Raw genomic sequence first — 26,535 nt, forward strand, 5'->3', positions numbered from 1 at the left:
GCCTGTGAGGAGGAACTCAGGTGGGGTACAACCCAGCTGTGACAGGGGTCCCCCAGGGACCAGGGCTGGGAACCCCTGTGCTGTAGGACAGGTGGCCCTGCGCCTGAGGGTTTCAGCACCTGGTTCTGGATCCTCTGCACAGGGAGACACACACAGTTCCCTGTGGGGTGGTGTACAATGTTGGGGCTCCCTGTAGCTCTGGGGTTTGGTGTCGTTTCTGGCAGGCTTGGAGTTTTGAGCGTGTGGCGTCGTCAGACGCGCAGTAGAGGAGACTGGCCGTGAGCTGTGACGCCCTCTTCTGGAAACACGGGGGAAGTATTTCTGTGGGTTAGGGGAAGTGTGTGTGTGTGTGTGTGTGTGTGTGTGTGTGTGGTGGCGGGGGGGGGGGGAACGCCATCCCGCTGCTTTTCCTTCACCCCGCCGCCCGCAGGCCCTTCGACGTGTTCATCCTGCTGGCCATCTTCGCCAACTGCGTGGCCCTGGGGGTCTCCATCCCCTTCCCGGAGGACGACTCCAACTCCACCAACCACGACCTGGTGAGTGTGTCCACCCACGCCCCCACCCCCACCCCTGTGCCTCGCGCTTCCTCTCCTGCCCTGGAGCCTCCCTCCAGCAGGGGGCGCTGTGCACGCACCCAAGCCCCTTGGCCCCCGCTTGGTCATGTCTCCCAGTTGCACTGTGGGAAGGAAAAGCAAAAAGCCCAAATCTGATAACACCTGACTGAACAGGCTTCTGATCTGAAGGGCCAGTGTATTATTATTATTATTATTATTATTATTATTATTATTGTCCTTGATTGCCAGCCAATGGTTTCACCCTGGCAAAGGTATTTTTATATAGCGCTTTTCTAACACCTCTAACCTGGAAGAGGTGTTAGTGGGGCCAGCAGGGGGCGCTCACCCTGTGGTCCATGTGGGTCCTAATGCCCCAGTATAGTGACGGGGAGACGTCAAACCGAGGTCCTGACTCTGTGGTCATTAAAAATCCCAGGGCGTTTCTCGAAAAGAGTAGGGGTGTAACCCCGGCGTCCTGGCCAAATTTCCCATTGGCCCTCACCAATCATGGCCTCCTAATAATCCCCCTCTCTGAACTGGCTTCATTACTCTGCTCTCCTCCCCACTGAGAGCTGGTGTGTGGTGAGCGTTCTGGTGCACTATGGCTGCCGTCGCATCATCCAGGTGGGGCTGCACATTGGTGGTGGTGGAGGGGATCCCCATTACCTGTAAAGCGCTTTGAGTGGAATGTCCAGAAAAGCGCTGTACAAGTGTAAGTAATTATTATTTACAAAAAATGCAGCGTATTGTAATTCCAGTTACAATATTGACCATCTTTGCTTCAATGAACCTTTGAAGATTAGCAGTTGAAACGCAGAAAGTTTTATTTTCAGGCCTCTCTGCTAGGCCCAGGGTCTTATGCCTGCACCCAGAATGTGAAACAGAGCCCGGTTAATGAGAAACATGAACCTGGTAAGGTTTTCGTATTCGCTGCATTCAAGAGTCTGATGTGAATTGCACTGCACAGCCAAAGGGCCTGTTTTCTAGCCCTGTGGTCAGTGCCCAGTTCATCTTCGGTCAAGGCAGTGTGCAGAGGGCGGACACTCAGTGCAGGACTGGTTTTGTCCACTTCATTTTTCCAATTCTCAGCCTTGTGCAAACTACTTGGTGAATAGCGCAGAAGAAAAAGCAGTTATTTTTAACATCTTGCAGGGAATTGCATTTAAACAGTGAGAATAGGAGAAACCTCTTTTACACGAAGAGTGGTTGGAGTCTGCAACAATTCGCACAGTCGCTTTGTTGAAGCCGTTACCCCTACTTCCTTCAAGAAAGAGCAGGATGAGATCCTCGGATTCATGGCCTCCTCTTGATTTGTAACTGTATTTACATTTCTTATATTGTCAAATATTTGGTAGCTCTTTTCAGAATGTGGCTTTCATGTCAAACTCATGGGGGACAGAAGTTCATGTGAATAGCTTGTGGATGTGAGCCTGGCCAGTACCTGGATGGGAGACCTCCTGGGGAAAAACTAAGGCTGCTGCTGGGAGAGGTGTTAGTGGGGCCAGCAGGGGACGCTCACCCTGGGGTCCATGTGGGTCCTAATGCCCCAGTATAGTGACAGTTTGTTTGCCTGAGAACTAAAACCAAGGTCCTGACTCTCCGTGGTCATTAAAATTTCCAGGGTGTCTCTCGAAAAGAGTAAGAGATCGCTATTAGCCATATATGATTTCTTGCATTAGGAATTCGGGTGTTATCCTGGCGTCCAGGCCAAATTTCCTCCTGTCCTTTACCAATCATGGCCTCCTAATAACCCCCCTCTCTGAACTGGCTTCATCACTCTGCTCTCCTCCCCACTGAGAGCTGCTGTGTGGGGAGAGGACTGGTGCATCATCCAGGTGGGGCTGCACACTGGTGGGGGTGGAGGGGACCCCCATGACTTGTACAGAGCTTTGAGGAGAGTGTCCAGCAAAAGTGCTATATAAGTGTAAGGAATGATATTCCTTTACTCTATTAAAATATGGACTTGGACTGCCAAGCGCTGCCAGTGCTGGAGGTCGAAGGTCAGAGTTCAGAGGTCAGGGTAAAGGAACCCACAGCGGGCTGCCCTGTGCGGGGAGCCCAGTAGGCCGACCTGGCAGGAAGCGCACAGCGGCTCCCTGCTCCGGGTTGGGAACTTACGGAAGCCAGCGGGAAGAGTCTCTTCGTATCCGAAGAGGTGTTGGCAAACAAGTGCTTTGAGGACCCCCCCTCTGGTCCCCCAGGTCTTCCTGCATCCCAGTTTGCAATCTTGTCCACTTGTTCGTCTCTGGACCCTGTAACCCGTCTTTGGAAAAGATGGAGGAGGGAGGGAGCAGGTGGCAGAGAGAGGGAGAAGATGCACGTCTGTGTTTCCCCCCCGATGCTCTTCCAAGTTGCTGTCCCGGAGAGAATAGGATGGAGGGAGCGGTCCAGCCCGGCTCAGTCCAGACACCGGGTAACAGCAGCAGGCCTGCCGGGCTCAGCTGTGCTGTAAGGGGCTTATTCCACATCCCCTGATTAGCACTAATCCCCCGCTTGGCCGAGTGAACTCCGCTCGGGCCTGTGCACGGCGGAAAGGGCTGGGTTCCCACGCACAGCGCTTTCAATCCGTTTCGGGTTCCATCGGTGAATAGCACTGGGAGAAAAGTGTGCTAGAAACGCAAGGAATTATCAGTACACTACACAGGCCTCTTTATTTGACCCCATGATTCCTTAATTTGGTCATTTTGCTCATTCCGAACTCACCTGAATGACCAGCGAACAGCTGTGGCCTGAGGGTCCCAGCCGATCGTGTCCACACCCCCGGGGGAGAGCGGAGAGGGTTCTTTCGGCAGCCGTGTCTGCTGCTGTGGTTACGGAGTGTGGAGGGTGGACGCTGGTGGACGGCCTTCGTGGTTTTCAGCTTCGCAGGCCGTCAGCCGAGTTGCCTTTCTCCAGACCTGCTCCTTCAGGTCAGCGGGTCCTGAGTCTGCCCCTCTGCTCTCCTGCTGTATTCTAAACCCTGATTGTAACTGTGTCCTTCTGCTCTCTCCCTTCATTATGTGCTTTTTTTGTATTCTTTTTAAGGTGCTGTAAAGCGCCTTGAGAAGCCACTTTTAATGGTGCTATGTAAAAAAAAATGTAAACATTCTCATGCCCCTCCCCGGCACCTTGAATCTTCTAACTTAACGTCTCCAGTCCTGATTCTAGATGCTCTCCCCTGTGCCCCTCGTATCTCCCAAGTGTCTCCTCCGACTTACACCACCACAGCCAAATCGGGGAGCTGTAGCTGTAGGGTCCATAGGGGTGACCCCACATGCACTCCCTGGGGGGTCCATGCCCACTGATGCCCCCGCCCCTGTTCCGTCTCCCATCGCGCCAGCGGGAGCCCTGGACCGATCTGCATCGGGATTCTCCCGGAGGAATCCCGTCTGTGCCAGTGGGCAGCTGCCCAAGGAGGGCAGGGGCTTGGTACGGGATAGGGCCCATGGCTGCACTGATCACGCAGGGAGGGCCTCTCTCGGCTCAGCCCCGGCGTGGCTGTGGCGTGTGTGCTGGCTCGCGCGCTGGGGTCAGCGACGGACGGGCTCCCCTTGAGCCTGTGTCGAAGGCAGGGCTCCTGTGCTGCAGCTCGTCTTCAATGACCAGGGTCGCGTGCAGCACCTGGGCTCATCAAACAATTAAGGTCCAGTCCAGGGCCCAGGGATTGACCAGTCCTGGTCTGAGAGGCTCCCCAGTGCCCGGTGTTGAAGCACCAGCAGTGGCTTCTGCTGGGTTGGGGGCCAGTTAGCGCTTGATTAACAAAGCGTGGTGGCTCAGAGGGCAAGGGCGCCTAGCTCCTGACCGGAAGGTCCAGGGTTCAATCCTAGGTAGGGGACAGCGATGGGGCTTCCTCTTATTCCCTCTGGACGGCTCTCAGGTCCACTCAGCCTGAGCTCTAAGTGAGTACCGGGGGTTAATCCTTCTGGGGGTGATAGACCACATCACCTCCACCTCCGGTGTTGGATGGTCAAGAAAAATGGTGTCCCTTTCCCCCCTTTCCCCATGGGCCTTGATGGCCTGAGAAGGGACCTCCCTACCTTTCCAGCATGTCCTCCCGCGCCTATGGGCAGTTTGAAGGTATTCCTGTGCTCGTCTTGGTGTGCTTTTTGGGTCGAGACGTGGAGAGGAGGCCTGGGAGCTGGGGGAGGGGGGGATACTTAAAGTCCTGTTGATGTTCTTGCGGAAACAAGAATGAAGGAGCGTCTCTGCTGCTGGTGCTTTATGAATACGGCCGTGCAGGTAGGGGGGGCAGGGAAGGGACAGGCGGAGAGAGGGGTACAGGAGCAGTGGGGGGTTGGAGTGCATAGGTTGTAGCTGTTGGATCATTCTTCTGCTGTAAAAGCTCTGTCCTTGATAAGCGGCTTATCTCCTCCTCTCTCTCTCACACACACACACACACGCTCTAACGCGGAGAGAGTGTCTGTGTGTGTCGGGGGGGGCAGGGGGGAGGGGAGGCAGCTGGGGCGTCTGTGCCGATCTGGAGGGACAGACAGCGGAGAGAAAGGGATGATTCCAGACGCGTAATCCTGTGAAAGGCTGGCGAATTCCCTTTGCCGGTTTGAACTCTGCGGTGTCCTGCTAATGGAGGGGAGGGGGTGTTGTTGGTGGGGGCCGCAGAGCAGTCACAGCACTGACCCCACCCCCCCCAGGGCTGTGCTGCTTCTCTGGGCAAACTTGGGGTGCCAGGGGTCCCCACTGTGAGAGACCAACCCGGCTCTAGTGGCCCGTACCCATGTCCGGAGTTTTCTTCCTAATGAGTGTCTGTCCTGGGCCGGACCCACCCGGCCACCCCTCCCTCTGCCCGCAGGAGCAAGTGGAGTACGTGTTCCTCATCATCTTCACCATCGAGACCTTCCTCAAGATCCTGGCCTACGGGCTGGTGATGCACCCGAGCTCCTACATCCGCAACGGCTGGAACCTGCTGGACTTCGTCATCGTCATCGTGGGGTAGATCTCTCCGCGCCTCCTGCAATCCCGCTGCCGTGTCTCCGGAGCGATCCGCTGCTTCTCCTGGGGGGTCTTGTCAGGAGAGCTGGACTGAGTCTGGATACAGTATGGGCTCCAGGTGTAAAATAAAAAGAGGGATTTGAAAGGTTCAGGAGGGGAAAGCTGGGATATTCCAGAATTTTTTTAGTTATTCTGGGAGTTCTGCGTGGTTTCCTCCCTCTTGGACTACGGTGGCTCTGCTCACTGGCTCCTCCTGTCTCTGTGCTGAAGTATCCTGAGGATCTGCGGCACAGGCTCTGCTCCGTCTCCACTCCCTCCTCCCTTCTGTGACCAGCAGCTGTATCGCCCTGCAGCTCCCAGCTGGCAGCCCATTAAAACAAAGCAGGAGTGAGCCTGGCCAGTACCTGGATGGGAGACCTCCTGGGAAAGCTCAGGCTGCTGCTGGAAGAGGTGTTAGTGGGGCCAGTAGGGGGTGCTCACCCTGCGGTGTGTGTGGGTCCCAATGCCCCAGTATAGGGACGGGGACACTAGACTGTAAAAAGGCGCCGTCCTAAAAATCCAGGGCGTTTCTCAAAAAGAGTAGGGGTGTTACCCCAGTGTCCTGGCCAAATTTCCCCCCTGGCCTTTACCAATCATGGCCTCCTGATAACTCCCCTCTCTGAACTGGCTTCATCACTCTGCTCTCCTCCCCACTGAGAGCTGGTGTGTGGGGAGAGGACTGGTGCATCATCCAGGTGGGGCTGCACACTGGTAGGGGTGAAGGGGAGTTAATAGTGTGAGGATATTATTGTTAATTTTTATTCCCCTGGCATAAATCTGGCTCTGGTGCTGCTGGCCCTCTGGCGGCCTGACCCGGACCCCCTGGCTCGGTCTCGGTCTCCTCCTCCCTGCTGCCCCGAGACTCCCGGGCCCAGTGGAGGAGAAGCCCGGCTCTCCCTTGTCCTCTGCACAGAGCGGCCCGGCCCGCTTCCCCAGGTGCTGGGAGAGGGGGGCAGTGTTCCCCTGTTCCTGGCGGGGATACCCGTGGGGGGGCTGTAGTGAGATTTACAGCCGGGCAGCAGCAGATGATGATGAGGAGGATGATGATGATGAGGCAGATGTGGCGCTGCACACCTGGAGACTGGGCTTCCTGCAGAGCCCTGCCATATTAAAATGAGCACCACACCACCCCCCTGACGTGCATTACAGCAGCCCAGTCCACACACGGAGCCTGCCCCAGTCTGGTTCAGGGTTTTGTAGTTCACTTTAGGGTTGGGGGTAGACAGTGTTGAGTCTGTTAGAGGTTTCCTGTTTAAGTGCGTCTGAAGAACCTCCAGTCGTTCAGCATGGGGGCCGGGGGGCTGCTGGTGTGTGTCCCAGCGCGGCTCTTGACTTAATGGATCGCTTAATTGAGCTCACAGATTTCTTTTCCTGTGTGAAAGTTGGAGATTTTAAGCCTCTTACGAAACACAATACATAAAAGGCAGCGTGATTAAGAGCTGGAAACACTGAGAGAGCTCGCATTAATCCTTTTATTAGGTCCACTGAGGGTGGGGGGGTGTAACCGAGAGCTCTGCAGGAACGATGCCCCCCCAACAGGTGTGCGATGACCACGGAGATCGGCAGGACGATGACCACGTCGCTGTCCTGCTCCAAAGTTGCTGCGCTCTTGTCCCCTGGTCCTGGTCCCCCTGGTGGGGAGGGAGGGAGGGAGTTTGGGGGGGGGTCCAGTGGTGTTTTGGGGGAGAAGCTGGGGCTCGGGCCCTGACCCCCGTGTCTGTGTCCCCCCCGCAGGCTGTTCAGTGTGGTCCTGGAGCAGGTGACCCACAAGCCCGGCGAGGTCCACCACATGGGCGGCAAGCCAGGAGGCCTGGACGTCAAGGCCCTGCGAGCCTTCAGGGTGCTGCGGCCCCTGCGGCTGGTGTCCGGAGTGCCCAGTGAGTCCGCAGGCCCCCCCGTTATCGGACTCTGACTGTCCTGAGTGCGCCCGTCTCTCTGACCCTGTCCCTCTGACCCTGTCCCTCTGACTCTGGCCTGAGTGCGCCTGTCCCTCTGACCCTGTCCCTCTGACTCTGGCCTGAGTGCGCCCGTCCCTCTGACCCTGTCCCTCTGACTCTGGCCTGAGTGCGCCCGTCCCTCTGACTCTGTCCCTCTGACTCTGGCCTGAGTGCGCCCGTCCCTCTGACTCTGTCCCTCTGACTCTGGCCTGAGTGCGCCCGTCCCTCTGACCCTGTCCCTCTGACCCTGTCCCTCTGACTCTGGCCTGAGTGCGCCTGTCCCTCTGACTCTGGCCTGAGTGTGCCCGTCCCTCTGACCCTGTCCCTCTGACCCTGTCCCTCTGACCCTGTCCCTCTGACTCTGGCCTGAGTGCGCCTGTCCCTCTGACTCTGGCCTGAGTGTGCCCGTCCCTCTGACCCTGTCCCTCTGACTCTGTCCCTCTGACTCTGGCCTGAGTGCGCCTGTCTCTCTGGCTCTGTCCCAAATATGCCTGTCTCTCCGATTCTCTCTCTGACTCTGTCCTGAGCATGCCTGTCTCTCTAAATCTGCCCCTCTGACTCTGTCCTGAGCATGCCTGTCTCTCTGTCTGTCCCGAGTGTGGGTCTGTGTGCCAGACTCTGCCCTGTTGTGTGTGTCTGACCCTGCTCTCTGTGTCCAGGCCTACAGATTGTGCTGAACTCCATTATGAAGGCCATGGTGCCCCTCCTCCACATTGCCCTGCTGGTCCTCTTCGTCATCATCATCTACGCCATCATCGGCCTGGAGCTCTTTATCGGCAAGATGCACAAAACCTGTTTCTACGTTGGCACCGGTCAGCACTAAGCCTCCTCACTCCCCCTTGTCAGGGTTTACCGTGGTGGATTATAGTATTACCACGGTATAGTATAGTACAGCACGTCAGGGACATGTGAAGGCAGAATCAGGCCTCCTGATTGAGTGTGTCTGTTGTTTGGAGCTTGAGCCCTGCCCCTGCAGGTTAGACAGCTGGGTCTCCTTAGAGAAACGGATATGGGGAGTGGCTGCAGGACGGAGGAGAATCTTTGTGCCCCTGAGTCTGTGTGTGGATGGCCGTGTCGCATGGCTGTGTGCCCCCTTATATTCAGTTTCTGTATTCAGATTACATTGGGTTCCCACCTCTGGAGCAAGGCCGTTCTGTTTTTCTGTGCTCATCTGGGTGGCTTTGCGTGTGTGTGTGCACGTGCCAGCGCGTGTGTGCACATGGCAGTGCATGTCGGTGTCTGTGTGTGTCTGCCCACATCGGTGTCTGTGTGTGTCTGCGCACGTCGGTGTCTGCGCACGTTGATGTCTGCATGTGTCTGCACATCGGTGTCTGCGCACGTCGGTGTCTGCGCATTGCTGCGCACATCGGTGTCTGCGCACGTCGGTGTCTGCGCATTGCTGCGCACATCGGTGTCTGCGCGCATTGCTGCGCACATCGGTGTCTGCGCGCATTGCTGCGCACATCGGTGTCTGCGCGCATTGCTGCGCACATCGGTGTCTGCGCATTGCTGCGCACATCAGTGTCTGCGCGCATTGCTGCGCACATCGGTGTCTGCGCGCATTGCTGCGCACATCGGTGTCTGCGCGCATTGCTGCGCACATCGGTGTCTGCGCGCATCGGTGTCTGCGCACTGCTGCACGTGTCGGTGTCTGCGTGTGTCTGCGCACATCGGTGTCTGCGTGTGTCTGCGCATTGCTGCACCTGTCGGTGTCTGCGTGTGTCTGCGCATTGCTGCGCACGTCGGTGTCTGTGCACATCAGTGTCTGCGCAGCAGTGTGCGTGCGTGTGCGTGACGCGGTCTCGCCCGGTGCTCACGCCCTGCCCCGCTCCCTCCCGCTGGCCAGACATCAACGTGGAGGACGACCCCGCCCCCTGCGCCTTCGCGGGCCACGGCCGGCAGTGCCTGCTCAACGGGACCGAGTGCCGCGGCAGGTGGGACGGGCCCAACGGCGGCATCACCAACTTCGACAACTTCTTCTTCGCCATGCTGACGGTGTTCCAGTGCATCACCATGGAGGGCTGGACCGACGTGCTGTACTGGGTGAGGCTCCGACCGCGCCGGGTCTGCAGACGGCGCGTTCGGGTTTGTGAATCCCAGGACCTCGCCGGGGTCTCGGCTGCAGTGGGCTGGCGGGCTGGCTCGTCCCCCCCCCCTCACAGCCCCTCGGTGAAGAAGCGCCTCCGCTTGCCGGTGTTCAGCGGCACCGTGACCTTCCCTCGGCTCCCTCTTCCCCTGCCTCTCTGCGCTGCTGGCCCAGTTTTTAAAATAAGCCCGCCGCGGCGCAGGGTGGACTCCTCCAAGGGCGGCGTGCGGAATGTGGGACAGTTCCGCGTTCCAGAAAGCTGCGGCAGGAACGTGGCTCCTTGCACCTGCGGCGTGAGGCGTGTGGGGGTTTTAAACGGGGGAAGGATGCTCCCGAGGAGAGAGGAGCACAGAGGAGGCACTGGGGTGGCTTGTGGTTTCCCTGGCAACAAGAGAGGGTGCTCCATTGCCAGGGAAACCTCCAGCCTGAAGCCCGGCCTCGTCCCTCCTCCCTGCTGTGGCACGGGGCCGGGAGAGCCCTGGATCGGCAGGGTTCGTGGCTCACCTCTGTGACCCTTTAAGTGGCCCTTTAAGCTTTTCGGCAAGTGAAATTTCAGACGGGGGGGGGAGTGGGCAAGCTAATCAGTCAAGGTGATTTTCGAGATGACTTGGAAGTAAAATCTGACTGCCTCACTCTCACTGCCTCACTCTCACACGCCCGCTCCCCTCGCTGCCTCCCTGCCTCGCTCTGACTGCCTCACTCTCACACCCCCGCTCCCCTCGCTGCCTCCCTGCCTCGCTCTGACTGCCTCACTCTCACACGCCCGCTCCCCTCGCTGCCTCCCTGCCTCGCTCTGACTGCCTCGCTCTCACACCCCCGCTCCCCTCGCTGCCTCCCTGCCTCCCTCTGACTGCCTCACTCTCACACCCCCGCTCCCCTCGCTGCCTCCCTGCCTCGCTCTGACTGCCTCACTCTCACACCCCCGCTCCCCTCGCCGCCTCCCTGCCTCGCTCTGACTGCCTCACTCTCACACCCCCGCTCCCCTCGCCGCCTCCCTGCCTCGCTCTGACTGCCTCACTCTCACACCCCCGCTCCCCTCGCCGCCTCCCTGCCTCGCTCTGACTGCCTCACTCTCACACCCCCGCTCCCCTCGCCGCCTCCCTGCCTCGCTCTGACTGCCTCACTCTCGCACCCCCGCTCCCCTCGCCGCCTCCCTGCCTCGCTCTGACTGCCTCACTCTCGCACCCCCGCTCCCCTCGCCGCCTCCCTGCCTCGCTCTGACTGCCTCACTCTCGCACCCCCGCTCCCCTCGCCGCCTCCCTGCCTCGCTCTGACTGCCTCACTCTCAAACCCCCGCTCCCCTCGCCGCCTCCCTGCCTCGCTCTCACTGCCTCACTCTCAAACCCCCGCTCCCCTCGCCGCCTCCCTGCCTCGCTCTCACTGCCTCACTCTCACACCCCCGCTCCCCTCGCCGCCTCCCTGCCTCGCTCTGACTGCCTCACTCTCGCACCCCCGCTCCCCTCGCTGCCTCCCTGCCTCGCTCTCACTGCCTCACTCTCACCCCCCCGCTCCCCTCGCTGCCTCCCTGCCTCGCTCTGACTGCCTCACTCTCACACCCCCGCTCCCCTCGCTGCCTCCCTGCCTCGCTCTGACTGCCTCACTCTCACCCCCCCGCTCCCCTCGCTGCCTCCCTGCCTCGCTCTCACTGCCTCACTCTCACACGCCCGCTCCCCTCGCTGCCTCCCTGCCTCGCTCTGACTGCCTCGCTCTCACCCCCCCGCTCCCCTCGCTGCCTCCCTGCCTCGCTCTCACTGCCTCACTCTCACACGCCCGCTCCCCTCGCTGCCTCCCTGCCTCGCTCTGACTGCCTCGCTCTCACACCCCCGCTCCCCTCGCTGCCTCCCTGCCTCGCTCTCACTGCCTCACTCTCACACGCCCGCTCCCCTCGCTGCCTCCCTGCCTCGCTCTGACTGCCTCGCTCTCACACCCCCGCTCCCCTCGCTGCCTCCCTGCCTCGCTCTGACTGCCTCGCTCTCACACCCCCGCTCCCCTCGCTGCCTCCCTGCCTCGCTCTGACTGCCTCACTCTCACACCCCCGCTCCCCTCGCGGCCTCCCTGCCTCGCTCTGACTGCCTCTCTCTGTGTGTCCCTGTCTGTGCAGATGAACGATGCCATGGGCTACGAGCTGCCCTGGGTTTACTTCGTCAGCCTCGTCATCTTCGGGTCCTTCTTCGTCCTCAACCTCGTCTTGGGTGTCCTGAGTGGGTCGGTGTCCCCCCTTCTCAGTGCTTCCTGTGTGTCTGAGAGACTGAGCCTCAGAGTTTCTGGGTCTTTCAGGCCATTTGCTTGAGTTTGTTTGATGTTTTCCTGCTTTATCCTGTCCTCTTCGTCTCTCACCTTTCCCTGTCTCTCTGATCTCCTATCGCCATCTCTCTCTCTCTGATCTCCTCTCTCTCACACCTTTCCCTGTCTCTCTCTCTGATCTCCTCTCTCACCTTTCCCTGTCTCTCTCTCTGATCTCCTATCCCCATCTCTCTCTCACCGATCTCCTCTCTCTCTCCCTTTTCCCCTTCTCTCTCTCACCTCTCCCTGTCTCTCTCCAATCTCCTCTCCCTGTCTGGCCTCGTGTGGGTGTGCCCCTGCACCCTAACCCCCTGCCCTCTCCCCTCTGCCCCCAGAGAGTTCTCCAAGGAGCGAGAGAAGGCCAAGGCGCGGGGCGACTTCCAGAAGCTCCGGGAGAAGCAGCAGATGGAGGAGGACCTGACGGGCTACATGGACTGGATCACGCAGGCCGAGGACATCGACCCGGAGGACGAGGAGGACGGGGACGGCCACAGGCGTGAGCGCGGCTTCTTCGTCCTCGCCTCCCCCTCCGGGCTGGTCCGGAAGGGGAAACTCCATCATGCCGGTTTTTCATAAACGCCCAGAGGCGCCAGTCTCTCCCTGCGCTCTCTGGTGCGCTGAGAGAAGCACACCAGACAGGGCTGACGGGACTCTCTCCAGTCAGTCTCCTTGGGCAGGACCCATGTTTTATATTCCCAGCATGCATCAGCCACCTACAGTTAGCAGCTTGAGGTGGAGAGGAGGACACAGCTGGGGTGAGCATTGAGGTGTGTGGAGCGAGGTTTTGATTTTGAGCCCCGGCTCTGCTGCCTGAGTGCAGGCAGATCGCAGTGACATCAGCAGCCAGTGACCACACCAAGCTCCAGGCTCAGCAGGAAGAGGCACAGGTGTAGCCTGGCAGTGTGCCGCTTGCAGGGCCTGATGCAGACGCTCACGCAGGAGCCTAGGCACATGTGGAGGTAAAGTGGGCAATGGCACGGCATCTGACCACAGTCCGGGTGTGCGTTTGTACAAGGCAAAGCTGGGTTTAAAAACTGTAGCCTTTCCGTCGTTTTAAGGAAGCTGGGTGTCCTGTCAGGGGAGTTGACTGTGGTCATTCTTCATGAATTTGACCTCCTTCTCTCTCTCTCTCTGTCCGTGCTCTGCGGGGGCGAGCAGGCGTCACGCTGGCCGATCTCTCGGACAAGAAGAGAGGGAAGCACGGCTGGTTCAGTCACTCCAACGAGACTCACGGTACCGCTGCGCGTCCGCTGTTCTCCCTGTCCATCGCACCGCGCGGCTCTGTGTCTCTGTGTCTCTGCTGCACAGCTGGGCTTTCCGCAAACAAATTAAAACTCAGTTCAAACCTTTGCTGAACCGCTGTCCTGCACGCAAGTGTCTGGTCATTACGGTCCGTGCCCTTCCAAAAACAAACTCTCCCCCCCCTCTCCCTCCCTCGTCCATCGCCTGTCCTGGTCCAGGAGGGGCTGGCGTGTCTCTGAGTTTTCCTTCCAGCTCGGCTCCTGGCTGTTTTAAAGAGGTCTAGAAAACCTCACTGAACTCACAGACCCTCTATGACCACGACTGAGCACACATAACTTATATGGAACTCTGGTTAAACAAAATAACTTTCTGTCAGGATCGAGATTTCACCTCGCTTTTGTGCCAGTTCCCAACCGCTGTGGCGGTGCTGTGGCCTGTACAGTACTTACGCGCACGGACACTTGGGGCACAGCCAGGGCATGAAGCACTTCCGGGTCACGAGCGGTCTGCCCGGTCCAGGAGTGTTAAATCTCTTCCAGAGCGCTGGGTGACCTCTGCGCAGCACAGTAAATTTCAATCACAACTAACCCGGAGCACACGTGGGATTCTGCTTCCAAAAGATTCGGATTCGGCCGATTCATCGTTTCTTGGCCTAGCCTCTTCACATTTCCCCACAGTAGTTTTTGTGTCCAGTTTGCATTTCTGCGTGTTTTTTTGCGCCCAGCTGGTGAGCGGGTGGCAAAGCGCAGTGAAGTCATGGTGAAACGGCGCAGGGCCACGCAGTGGTGGAGGACAGCCACAGTCTCGCAGAGCTGTGCACTGTGTGTGTGGTGTTAGTGTGGCAGGACTGGGGGAAGAGTCCTGTGGAGCTTCAGGGTGTGTCTTCTCTGTCCCAGCGAGCCTCCCGGCCAGCGAGACGGCTTCCGAGAACACGGAGAACATCGAGGAGGAGCACGCGGACTGCTGCGCTCTGTGCATGTAAGTCTGAGGCCACTGCTAGGGCTCACTGTCAGAGACACTATCAGATTTCACTACCAGGGCTCACTGCAGGAGACACTGCCAGAGGCACTATCAGAGCACACTGCCAGGGCTCAATGCCAGAGCACACTGCCAGAGCACACTGCCAGGGCTCACTGTCAGAGCACACTGCCAGGGCTCAATGTCAGAGCACACTGTCAGAGCACACTGCCAGGGCTCGCTGTCAGAGCACACTGTCAGAGCACACTGCCAGGGCTCGCTGTCAGAGCACACTGCCAGGGCTCAATGTCAGAGCACACTGTCAGAGCACACTGTCAGAGCACACTGTCAGGGCTCACTGTCAGGGCTCACTGTCAGGGCTCAATGTCAGAGCACACTGTCAGAGCACACTGTCAGAGCACACTGTCAGAGCACACTGTCAGGGCTCAATGTCAGGGCTCAATGTCAGAGCACACTGTCAGAGCACACTGTCAGAGCGCACTGCCAGGGCTCGCTGTCAGAGCGCACTGCCAGGGCTCGCTGTCTGACACTGCACTTCTGTCTATTTTAGATAAAGATTTTTGCTAACTGCTTATAGCCTGATTCCTGTGAATATCCCTGCAATCCTCCCTCCCAGGACTCGGGGCCAGGGAAGGACTGCAGGCTGCTCTCTGCCTGCGGCGTGTGTAGAGCAGCCAGACTGCAGACACCTGACTGAGCTCCCGACCTTTGAACTGTCTGCCTTCTTTTCTTTTCCGACAGGGCTCAGATGATGAAGAACAAAACCTGGTAAGGCCACTACGCCTCCCTCGTCTTTCACTTAGCATGGCATCGCCTGGCACTGCCCCGTATTTGCAGTTTCTGTAGGCGCGGTCTGCCGGCATTTTATTCCTGCTGCCCTACTCGGAGTGAAGCCTCTCCTGCATTGTGTTTCTCACCCCCCCCACCCCCCCGCCGCCAGCCGGGCCTTCCGGCGCTGGAACCGGGCTTGCCGCCGGAGGTGCCGTGTGGCGGTGAAGTCGGTGACGTTCTATTGGCTGGTGCTGCTCCTGGTCTTCCTGAACACCCTGACCATCGCCTCCGAGCACTACAACCAGCCCGACTGGCTCACCCAGGTGCAGGGTACGAGGCCCCGTTCGTGGGGTGGGGGGGTGTTTCTGTGAGGGTGTGCTGGTGTTGCTCTTGTAGCTCTGTCCAGCTGTGTGTGTCCGTCAGCCTGTCCTTGTGCCCCTGTGTGTTAGGGGGAGGGAAGAGGTTGTTGTGAGGGTGTGCTGGTGCTGGTCTTGTAGCTCTGTCCAGCTGTGTGTGTCCATCAGCCTGTCCTTGTGCCCCTGTGTGTTAGGGGGAGGGAAGAGGTTGTTGTGAGGGTGTGCTGGTGCTGCTCTTGTAGCTCTGTCCAGCTGTGTGTGTCCGTCAGCCTGTCCTTGTGCCCCTGTGTGTTGGGGGGGGAGCGGAGATTGTTGTGAGAGTGTGCTGGTGCTGCTCTTGTACTGTAGCTCTGTCGAGCTCTGTCGGTCCGTCAGCCTGTCCCGTCAGCGGCTGTGTGTTTGTCCGCTGTGTGTTGGTCCAAAGTTGAATCGGGCCTCATCGGGCCCTGTGCCCCATATTCTGTCTATCATTTGTTTTTGCTACATGCATGTCAGATTAATCAACATTAAACATCATCTGCCAGGAGTTTGCCCAATCTTGAATTTATCTAAATCTTTTTGAATTTTATTTGCTGTTTTTGCTCATGCTCCTATTAAGTTATTATTTGCAGACATAACTAGTTTATTAGCTGTACTAGAATCTTAGATGGCTGACCTAAATGAAGAAGTGCAGTGTCCTCATCTTGGAAGTAGAGGTCTGGGAAAGGGGAAAGTAACGGCCTCGTTCTCTCGATCTTTTTAACCCCTCTTTCCCCAGACATCGCGAACAAGGTCCTCCTGTCCCTGTTCACCCTGGAGATGCTGCTCAAGATGTACAGCCTGGGCCTGCAGGGCTACTTCGTGGCGTTCTTCAACCGCTTCGACTGCTTCGTGGTGTGTGGGGGCATCATGGAGACCATCCTGGTGGAGTTCGGCATCATGCCGCCCCTGGGCATCTCCGTGCTGCGCTGTGTCCGCCTGCTCCGCATCTTCAAGGTCACCCGGTACCCCTCCTCTTCTTGTCCACCGAGCTGGCGCTGCGGCCCCCGGTCTGTGGGATTACCCCCCTGGCACTGACGCCGGGCACGCTGCGCTGCCTGCCTCAGTCAGGCTGATCTCTCTCCCGCAGGCACTGGACAGCCCTGTCCAACCTGGTGGCGTCTCTGCTGAACTCCATGAAGTCCATCGCCTCCCTGCTGCTGCTGCTCTTCCTCTTCATCATCATCTTCGCCCTGCTGGGGATGCAGCTGTTCGGCGGGAAGTTCAACTTCGACGAAACGCAGACGAAGAGGAGCACCTTCGACACCTTCCCCCAGGCCCTGCTCACTGTCTTCCAGGTCTCTCACTCTCTCATTCTCTCATTCTCTCATTCTCTCATTCTCTCACGCCCTCACGCCCTCACGCCCTCACTCTCTCACTCTCTCACTCCCTCACTCCCTCACTCCCTCACTCCCTCACTCCCTCACTCTCTCACTCTCTCACTCTCTCACTCTCTCTCACTCTCTCTCACTCTCTCTCACTCTCTCTCACTCTCTCTCACTCTCTCACTCTCTCACCCCCTCCCTGCTGCCCTCCAGCACTCATGGACTTGCTTCCTCGTGCGATGCTGCAGTAACGGTGCTCCCTCTCTCTCCCGGGCTCAGATCCTGACGGGAGAGGACTGGAATGCGGTAATGTACGACGGGATCATGGCGTTCGGAGGACCCTACTTCCCTGGCATGATTGTCTGCATCTACTTCATCATCCTCTTCATCTGCGGAAACTGTATCCTGCCCGTCTCTGCTCCCAGAGCTCCTTTCTGGTTCTTCCTGACGTGCCTTCTCTGCTTGGCTCTGGCTGTGTTCTGGGGGAAGGGGGGTGACACGGTGTGTTTGCTTCTTAACCTCCCTCCCCCCTCAGACATCCTGCTGAACGTGTTCTTGGCCATCGCCGTGGACAACCTGGCCGACGCCGACACTGTCAACTCCGACAAGAAGGGCAAAGGGTGATGGTCCCTGTTTCTTCTTCTGACCCCTCTGGTCGAACCCCGACAGCTCACCTGACCCCTCTGCTCTCTCTCGAACCCCGACAGCTCACCTGACCCCTCTGTTCTCTCTCTCGAACCCCGACAGCTCACCTGACCCCTCTGTTCTCTCTCTCGAACCCCGACAGCTCACCTGACCCCTCTGTTCTCTCTCTCTCGAACCCCGACAGCTCACCTGACTCCTCTGTTCTCTCTCTCGAACCCCGACAGCTCACCTGACCCCTCTGTTCTCTCTCTCGAACCCTGACAGCTCACCTGACCCCTCTGCTCTCTCTCTCGAACCCCGACAGCTCACCTGACCCCTCTGTTCTCTCTCTCGAACCCCGACAGCTCACCTGACCCCTCTGTTCTCTCTCTCGAACCCCGACAGCTCACCTGACCCCTCTGTTCTCTCTCTCGAACCCCGACAGCTCACCTGACCCCTCTGTTCTCTCTCTCGAACCCCGACAGCTCACCTGACCCCTCTGTTCTCTCTCTCGAACCCCGACAGCTCACCTGACCCCTCTGTTCTCTCTCTCGAACCCCGACAGCTCACCTGACCCCTCTGTTCTCTCTCTTGAACCCCGACAGCTCACCTGACCCCTCTGTTCTCTCTCTCTCGAACCCCGACAGCTCACCTGACCCCTCTGTTCTCTCTCTCGAACCCCGACAGCTCACCTGACCCCTCTGTTCTCTCTCTCGAACCCCGACAGCTCACCTGACCCCTCTGTTCGAACCCCGACAGCTCACCTGACCCCTCTGTTCTCTCTCTCGAACCCCGACAGCTCACCTGACCCCTCTGTTCTCTCTCTCTCGAACCCCGACAGCTCACCTGACCCCTCTGTTCTCTCTCTCGAACCCCGACAGCTCACCTGACCCCTCTGTTCTCTCTCTCGAACCCCGACAGCTCACCTGACCCCTCTGTTCTCTCTCTCAAACCCCGACAGCTCACCTGACTCCTCTGTTCTCTCTCTCTCGAACCCCGACAGCTCACCTGACCCCTCTGTTCTCTCTCTCGAACCCCGACAGCTCACCTGACCCCTCTGTTCTCTCTCTTGAACCCCGACAGCTCACCTGACTCCTCTGTTCTCTCTCTCTCGAACCCCGACAGCTCACCTGACCCCTCTGTTCTCTCTCTCTCGAACCCCGACAGCTCACCTGACCCCTCTGTTCTCTCTCTCGAACCCCGACAGCTCACCTGACTCCTCTGTTCTCTCTCTCGAACCCCGACAGCTCACCTGACCCCTCTGTTCTCTCTCTCGAACCCTGACAGCTCACCTGACCCCTCTGTTCTCTCTCTCGAACCCCGACAGCTCACCTGACCCCTCTGTTCTCTCTCTCGAACCCTGACAGCTCAGCTGGTTGCTGTGTGGTCAATGGAGCAGCACAGGGAGGTCAATGAGACTCTTGATGCTGTTGCACTCCTATTGAATAGCTGTTCGGCCCGTGCCGGGTTTTGCTGCGAGCTGTACCTGCCCAGAATATTTAACTTGCAGCGAGTCCGATGTGCAGTCGTGGGGAGGGCCGATCGAGTGGTCTTAAGAATCTGTTCCGGTGCCGTGCTCCGGCACTGAGACGGAGGGGTGCAGGATGTGTGCTGCTGCAGTTGCTAACCAGCGCTTCCTCCTCCTGTCTCTTCCAGAGAAGGGAAGGAAGAGGCGAAACAGGAAGGAGAGAACGGAGATGTGAAGGTGAGACCATCCGGAGAAATGCTTCCAGTTAAGGGAGAAACTGCTGCATCTCCTTGTCTGTCCCTCTCTCTTCCTTTCTCTCTGGGCTTCTGTTTCTCTTGCTCTCCCTGCTTTCTGTTCTTACCTCCGTTCTCTCCCCCTTCATCCTTCTGTATTCCTGTCTCTCGCAGTAAAGTCCAGTGTACGTCCGCTCCTATTCTGACCCTCCCCTGCCTCTCTCTGTCGCCCCCTGCAGGTCAACATGGATGACTATGAGGAGGAGGAGGAAGGGAGCGATGGAGGTGGTGAGCAAGCCCCCCTCGTTGAGACAAGCACACAAGCTTTGTCTAAAAAGAGACAGGGTTGACGTATGCGCTGTCAATGGAGCTCAGAAGCCTCGCTGGAGGGTAGTGTGGTCATTTCCAGGATTTTGTTCAATCTGTGCTTCTTCCCTCGAGTTCCGTTCATTTCAGATTTGCTATGAAACTTGGCAGCGTATTTCTGCCATCGTTATCGACTCATGATGCAGCGTGCTGTGGGTTGATGACGTCAGAATGTCTTGTCGTTCGTGAGGGGTGACGTCAAGATCGTCAAGTTAGAGCTCTGACCTTCACACAGCTAAAACAGACCTGCTGTGTGGCAGCTCTTCGCACTGGGTGGTTAACATGGCCTGGGGCTCCTCTGTCTTAGTTCGTTGGCTGTATTTCCTGTTGTGTGTAATGGTCTCCCATCCCAGATTCCTTTGAGAAAATATAAGAGGGTTTAGCAGGTGCATAAAATGAAATCCGGAGTGGAATTAATCCCTCCTCCCTTCCTCTCCCCCTGTACTGCTCCATGTCCCCGTCGCTGGTGAAGAGGACGCAGTTTCGGAGACCCAGTCCAGCTCCAACATCGACAAGCTGGCCGACTTCACCCCCAAGGAGAAAGTGGTCCCCATTCCCGAGGGCAGCGCCTTCTTCTGCCTGAGCAGCACCAACCCGTGAGCTGGGCGTTCTCTGCCTGCGCCCCCCGTCCCTGACTGCCTGCGCCCCCCGTCCCTGACTGCCTGCGCCCCCCGTCCCTGGCTGACTGGTCCCCCGTCCCTGGCTGCCTGCGCCCCTGTCTCTGTCTGAGCCCCCGTCTCTGGCCGACTGGCCTGCCACAGAACGCTCCCCCTGTCTCTTCCTGTCTGCCTGCAGGTTGAGAGTGGCCTGCCACAAGCTGATCCACCATCACATCTTCACCAACCTCATCCTCGTCTTCATCATCCTCAGCAGCATTTCCCTGGCCGCCGAGGACCCGATCAGGGCGCACTCCTTCAGGAACACCGTGAGTGTCGATCGCTGTGAAGGGCCGATTCCGGAGTGCTTCCTGACTGGGAATGGCCTGGCCGCGCACCCAGTGTGTGTGGTATACATCACTCCGTGGGTGGGCGTGGTCGTCCCATCCGGAGCCTTTGTTTGGTATCGTATGTGTGTCAGTCACCGGGAGGCGGGCCTATCTCAAGCTAATGACCTATCAGATTGCACAGAACAGGTGTGTTAGCCGCTGGAGGGGGAGGGGTTATCATGGGAAAGCAGCAAATCGCAGTGAGAGCTGCAGGGTGAATTCTGTCTCTGGCCTTCAGGTCCTGGGGTACGCTGACTACGCCTTCACCTCCATCTTCACCGTGGAAATCCTGCTCAAGGTATTTCTCCACCTGTCGTGTGTACGTGTGTGTGTCTGTCTGCCTGGCTCTGTGTGTAGAGGTGCGTCTGTGTAGTCATCCCTCTCTGCACACTGGGAATTCAGTCGCTTCCGGGCCCTGTTCCTGACCCTGTGCTGTCCAGCCCCTTTCTAGTGTGAAATCCCAGCTCTCATTCATTTGTCTGTGCTGTGCTCCTGTCCCCGCTGTCTCGCTCGGGTGTCCGTGCTGTGCTCCTGTCCCCACTGTCTCGCTCAGGTGTCCGTGCTGTGCTCCTGTCCCCTCTGTCTCGCTCAGGTGTCTGCGCTGTGCCCCTGTCCCCGCTGTCTCGCTCAGGTGTCTGTGCTGTGCTCCTGTCCCCGCTGTCTCGCTCAGGTGTCTGTGCTGTTTTCCAGATGACGGTTCACGGCGCTTTCCTCCACAAGGGCTCCTTCTGCCGCAACTGGTTCAACCTGCTGGACCTGCTGGTGGTCAGCGTGTCGCTCATCTCCTTTGGGATCCAGTGAGTTGGGGTCCTCTGCTTCCCCCCTGAGCAGCAGTGCTGTTCCCAGATTGGGAAGGCCGGATGTTGTCTTTTTTTCCATCTGCTGGTCGAACACGTAGTGGCTGAACAGTGCTCCAAAGACCGGTCCGTGCTTTTGTGTCGGGTCCAGCAGGGAAAAGGTGATTCCAGTGGTGGAACTATGTCTGCAGATAAGATCTCTCATACAGAGCCCCTGGAGTTCTGTCTTTAAATAATCTCTCCCAGGCAGGACAATAGAGTACGGCGTTAGGAAAAGATGTACAGTATATTGTGCCCTTCGTGCTCAGCTGTCCCTGAACAGCATGTGACTGAACTCAAACCAGCTGAGCCCCAGGCATGAGACGCCAGCCGCGTGGAAGTGCGTTCAGCAGGATCGGCTTCCCGCGGACCTGAAGGGTTAATGCCGCCGCTGGCAGGGAGGGGTGGCACCGCGCCCTGCGACCCAGGGACACGCTCGCGCTGATCCGGGGCGACGCTGCCCTGCCCGCTGGGAGCGAAGCCTCCCTGTGGCGCTCTCCCAGAGTCTGCCTGCCCGCCCGTCTGTCCGATCTGGCCATTGATCGGCGTCCGTCCAGAGCGGACGTGCTCCTGGCTGAGATCATCCCCGTCGGTCACACAGAGGAGGACGACGGACCTTTCAGCCCATCAGAAGTGCCTCTGCTCCTGCGTGCTGAGGGAGCCTCTGCAGAAATAATCCAGGTTGCCCTCGGCAGGACCCTGGGTTACCGTTCCCGAAGCCCCCTGCAGCTGGGAAGGCAGTGGATCTGTGGGAAGCTGGGGGGAAGGGGAGGAGTCTCTTAGGCCCAAACACGCAGGTGGATTGCAGTATACAGAAGCCATCAAATAGGTTGCAATTAAATCATCGCAGCACAAACGACAGAATAGGAGTATGATCACAGAATATAGAGAAGAGCGCACATAAGAGAGGGCTGAGGTCCCGCGCGCGTGCTCCTGTGGACGCAGGCGTGAGAGGGGAGACGCTGTGGCACGGGAGGTAGACGAGACGACAACGCGGGAGCGTGAGGTGGTGGGGAGGCCGGGGGGGGGTTTAAAAGTCTCTGAGGGCAGGAGCGTGCACCTGCAAGGGCGTCCCACAGCAGGGAGGGCAGTGGGCCTTTCACAGGTTGAGCGACGGGCAGGGACTGGAGCAGAGGCACACAGGGATATACTGCCCTCTGCTGGGCTGACTGGAGCAGAGGCACACAAGGGGATATACTGCCCTCTGCTGGGCTGACTGGAGCAGAGGCACACAGGGATATACTGCCCTCTGCTGGGCTGACTGGAGCAGAGGCACACAGGGATATACTGCCCTCTGCTGGGCTGACTGGAGCAGAGGCACACAAGGGGATATACTGCCCTCTGCTGGGCTGACTGGAGCAGAGGCTCACAAGGGGATATACTGCCCTCTGCTGGGCTGACTGGAGCAGAGGCACACAGGGATATAATGCCCTCTGCTGGGCTGACTGGAGCAGAGGCACACAGGGATATACTGCCCTCTGCTGGGCTGACTGGAGCAGAGGCACACAGGGATATACTGCCCTCTGCTGGGCTGACTGGAGCAGAGGCACACAGGGATATACTGCCCTCTGCTGGGCTGACTGGAGCAGAGGCACACAGGGATATACTGCCCTCTGCTGGGCTGACTGGAGCAGAGGCTCACAAGGGGATATACTGCCCTCTGCTGGGCTGACTGGAGCAGAGGCTCACAAGGGGATATACTGCCCTCTGCTGGGCTGACTGGAGCAGAGGCTCACAAGGGGATATACTGCCCTCTGCTGGGCTGACTGGAGCAGAGGCTCACAAGGGGATATACTGCCCTCTGCTGGGCTGACTGGAGCAGAGGCTCACAAGGGGATATACTGCCCTCTGCTGGGCTGACTGGAGCAGAGGCACACAGGGATATACTGCCCTCTGCTGGGCTGACTGGAGCAGAGGCACACAGGGATATACTGCCCTCTGCTGGGCTGACTGGAGCAGAGGCACACAAGGGGATATACTGCCCTCTGCTGGGCTGACTGGAGCAGAGGCTCACAAGGGGATATACTGCCCTCTGCTGGGCTGACTGGAGCAGAGGCACACAGGGATATAATGCCCTCTGCTGGGCTGACTGGAGCAGAGGCACACAGGGATATACTGCCCTCTGCTGGGCTGACTGGAGCAGAGGCACACAGGGATATACTGCCCTCTGCTGGGCTGACTGGAGCAGAGGCACACAGGGATATACTGCCCTCTGCTGGGCTGACTGGAGCAGAGGCACACAAAGGGATATACTGCCCTCTGCTGGGCTGACTGGAGCAGAGGCTCACAAAGGGATATACTGCCCTCTGCTGGGCTGACTGGAGCAGAGGCTCACAAAGGGATATACTGCCCTCTGCTGGGCTGACTGGAGCAGAGGCTCACAAAGGGATATACTGCCCTCTGCTGGGCTGATGGGCAGGAACTGCAGCAGAGGCTCACAAAGGGCAATACTGCCCTCTGCTGGGCTGACAGGCAGGGACTGGATTAGAGGTGCACACAGGAATATACTGCCCTCTGCTGGGCTGAGGAGAACAGTGCAGTGGTCCCCAATCCTGGTTCCAGTGACCCCCACACCTGCTGGTTTTCACTCCAGCCCCCCTTTAATTAGACAGCTGAGGCCTTAATGGATGTAAGCGGTTTGAGATTTAATTTATTATGTAAAGCAAAATGATTTAAAAGAGCTGGGAGCAAACAGTTCAAATAAATCTTAGTATTCTTATTAAGTCCCTGAAGGGTTTGAGGGTGTAACTGAAGGCCTGGCTGCAACACAAACCAGCAGGGGTGTGTGGGCCCCCAGGGCCAGCGCTGGGAACCACTGCGGTAGGCAGGACTGTGAACAAGCGCACTGCAGCTGTGTCATGGGCCTACAGCCCACTGGGGGACAGGGCTGCAGTGTCAGTGTAGGTGCTGGGGTTGTGTCTGACTGTGCAGCCCCTGTGACTGTGTGTGTGACTCCCCACAGCTCCAGCGCCATCTCCGTGGTGAAGATCCTCAGGGTGCTCCGTGTGCTGAGACCCCTCAGGGCCATCAACAGAGCCAAGGGGCTCAAGGTACACACAGGTCCTCTGTCTGTCTGTCTCCATGTCTCGCTCTCTGTGTCTCTGTACTCTCTCTCTCACTCTCTCTCCTTGTTTGTCTGTTCTCTCTAGCTGTCTCCATGTCTCTCTCTGTCCCTGTGTCTCTCTGTCCCTGACTCTGTCTCTCTGTCTGTCTCACTCTCTGTCCCATTGTCTCTGTCCTCTTTGTCTTTGTCCCTGGTCTCTGTGTCCTCTGTCTCTCTCTCTGGGCCCGTGTCCCTGCGCTCCTCTGACGCTGCGTGTCTCTGTCCGTGTGCACCGGCAGCACGTGGTCCAGTGTGTGTTCGTGGCCATCAGGACCATTGGGAACATCATGATCGTCACCACGCTGCTGCAGTTCATGTTCGCCTGCATCGGGGTGCAGCTCTTCAAGGTACCTGCGCCGCTGGGGGCTCGCTCCGGCTCCTTCCGACACGATGGATCCCGTGATCCGGGTGGGCTCCAGGCTGGCTAGCAGCACTGCGGCTAACCCCTCATTCTGTTACCACTCAGGGCAAGTTCTACAGCTGCACGGACGAGGCCAAGCACACGCCAGAGCAGTGCAAGTGAGTGCCCCTCCCTGTGTGGTCTGCAGAGCGGCGCGAGAGTCAGTGCTGTGTGTAAAAATACCCTGGTAGCAGCGTGGTATTATCCCAGTGCTGTTCAGTAACGTTCAGTACAGTCTATGTGTGACAAAGCTGTGGGAGGCGCAGCTGTGCTGTGCTTTTACCCAGATCTCACTGGCTTTTACTGCAGTGTACTGTGATTTATTTAATCGTGACGTTGCTGAACTTTGCTGAGCTGTACTGTGATTTTAGTCTGATTTTTCTGAAGTTAACTATGCTTTTACCCTGATCCCTATGGGCTTTAGTGCACTGTACTGCGGTTTCGTACTGTGTACTGTGCTGTGACCCCTGATCTCGCTGGGCTTTACTGGGCTGTACTGTGATTTACTGCTCTGTTCTGTGCTTTTACCCTGATCCCCCCTGGCTTTAGTGCACTGTTCTGTGATTTTGTACGCCGTACTGTGCTGTGACCCCTGATCTCGCTGGGCTCTATTGTGCCTCTTGCCCTGCTGTACTGCAGCGGGCTCTGATTAGGGGTGCTGTTGCTGTGTGGCAGGGGCACCTTCATCGTGTACAAGGACGGAGACGTGAGTCACCCCATGGTGAGGGAGAGGATCTGGCACAACAGCGACTTTAACTTCGACAACGTGCTGGGCGGCATGATGGCCCTCTTCACCGTGTCCACCTTCGAGGGCTGGCCTGCGTACGTCCGCCCCCTGTCCGCCCCCTGTCCGCCCCCTGTCCGCCCCCTGTCCGCCCCCTGTCCGCCCCCTGTCCGCCCCCTGTCCGCCCCCTGTCCGCCCCGTGTCCTCCCGTGTCTGTACATGTATCTAAGTTCAATTCAAATTTAAAGAATTTTATTGGCATGGATGATTAATTCCAGTGCTGCTTAAGCTGATGCACAGCGCGTCTGTATCTGAGTCTCTCTCTCTCTCTCGGGCCATTTCCCTGTCCCCCTCTCTCCCCATTTTCTCCTCCGTCGCTCTGTCCTTCCCTCAGGCTGCTGTACAAGGCTATAGACGCCAACGCGGAGAACGAGGGCCCCATCTACAACTACCGCGTGGAGATCTCCATCTTCTTCATCGTCTACATCATCATCATCGCCTTCTTCATGATGAACATCTTCGTCGGCTTTGTCATCATCACCTTCCGTGAGCAGGGGGAGCAGGAGTACAAGAACTGCGAGCTGGACAAGAACCAGGTATCTGTGCACAACACACTGTGGACACCCTCCCTGAGGCAGCAGCCTGGGGCTCTGTCTCAGAAACACCGCGTGTTGATAAGGAACTGAATCTCCCTTTCTCACCCCATCTCCACCTCCATCTCCTGCTCCTCCAACCCTCCTTTCCTTCTCCCATCTCCCTCCTTCTCCTTCTGTCTCCCTCCCTCTCTCTCTGTCCTCCCCCTGATCAGAGGCAGTGTGTGGAGTACGCCCTGAAGGCACAGCCCTTACGCCTCTACATCCCCAAGAACAAGCTGCAGTACAAGTTCTGGGCCACGGTGAACTCCACAGCTTTCGAGTACATCATGTTCGTGCTCATCTTGCTCAACACCATCACCCTGGCCATGCAGGTGAGGGCTCTGATGCTCAGTGACATCACCCTGGCCATGCAGGTGAGGACTCTGATGCTCAGTGACATCACCCTGGCCTACAGGTGAGGGCTCTGATGCTCAGTGACATCACCCTGGCCATGCAGGTGAGGGCTCTGATGCTCAGTGACATCACCCTGGCCATGCAGGTGAGGGCTCTGATGCTCAGTGACATCACCCTGGCCATGCAGGTGAGGGCTCTGATGCTCAGTGACATCACCCTGGCCATCCAGGTGAGGGCTCTGATGCTCCGGTATTCAGTGATGTCACCCTGGCCATGCAGGTGAGGGTGAAGG

The 26,535-nt window shown here is 58.1% G+C and overlaps 1 protein-coding gene across 3 annotated transcripts in view; it reads left to right on the forward strand.

Annotated features, from left to right (window-relative positions):
- Nucleotides 1-26,535, forward strand: part of cacna1fa (calcium channel, voltage-dependent, L type, alpha 1F subunit a) — a 49,207-nt gene that overhangs the window by 625 nt on the left and 22,047 nt on the right. For 2 of the 3 annotated variants that reach the window (XM_069183636.1, XM_069183644.1), the window contains exons 2-28: nt 431-536; nt 5,341-5,480; nt 7,254-7,396; nt 8,116-8,268; nt 9,303-9,499; nt 11,644-11,747; nt 12,161-12,321; nt 12,984-13,058; nt 13,964-14,045; nt 14,787-14,813; nt 14,986-15,146; nt 15,930-16,155; nt 16,281-16,488; nt 16,795-16,915; nt 17,051-17,135; nt 18,796-18,844; nt 19,080-19,128; nt 19,679-19,802; nt 20,002-20,131; nt 20,430-20,489; nt 20,882-20,988; nt 23,990-24,077; nt 24,370-24,477; nt 24,597-24,649; nt 25,206-25,352; nt 25,649-25,850; nt 26,063-26,221. In XM_069183636.1, coding sequence (XP_069039737.1) covers nt 5,416-5,480; nt 7,254-7,396; nt 8,116-8,268; nt 9,303-9,499; nt 11,644-11,747; nt 12,161-12,321; nt 12,984-13,058; nt 13,964-14,045; nt 14,787-14,813; nt 14,986-15,146; nt 15,930-16,155; nt 16,281-16,488; nt 16,795-16,915; nt 17,051-17,135; nt 18,796-18,844; nt 19,080-19,128; nt 19,679-19,802; nt 20,002-20,131; nt 20,430-20,489; nt 20,882-20,988; nt 23,990-24,077; nt 24,370-24,477; nt 24,597-24,649; nt 25,206-25,352; nt 25,649-25,850; nt 26,063-26,221 — 3,084 coding nt within the window. In that variant the 5' untranslated portion in view covers nt 431-536; nt 5,341-5,415. Of the gene's footprint in view, nt 1-430; nt 537-5,340; nt 5,481-7,253; nt 7,397-8,115; nt 8,269-9,302; nt 9,500-11,643; nt 11,748-12,160; nt 12,322-12,983; nt 13,059-13,963; nt 14,046-14,786; nt 14,814-14,985; nt 15,147-15,929; nt 16,156-16,280; nt 16,489-16,794; nt 16,916-17,050; nt 17,136-18,795; nt 18,845-19,079; nt 19,129-19,678; nt 19,803-20,001; nt 20,132-20,429; nt 20,490-20,881; nt 20,989-23,989; nt 24,078-24,369; nt 24,478-24,596; nt 24,650-25,205; nt 25,353-25,648; nt 25,851-26,062; nt 26,222-26,535 lie in introns of those variants that run through there. The other variant, XM_069183632.1, reaches the window with a different exon arrangement.

The sequence above is a fragment of the Lepisosteus oculatus genome, chromosome 2 (genome assembly GCF_040954835.1).
Source record: "Lepisosteus oculatus isolate fLepOcu1 chromosome 2, fLepOcu1.hap2, whole genome shotgun sequence".
NCBI lineage: Eukaryota > Metazoa > Chordata > Actinopteri > Semionotiformes > Lepisosteidae > Lepisosteus > Lepisosteus oculatus.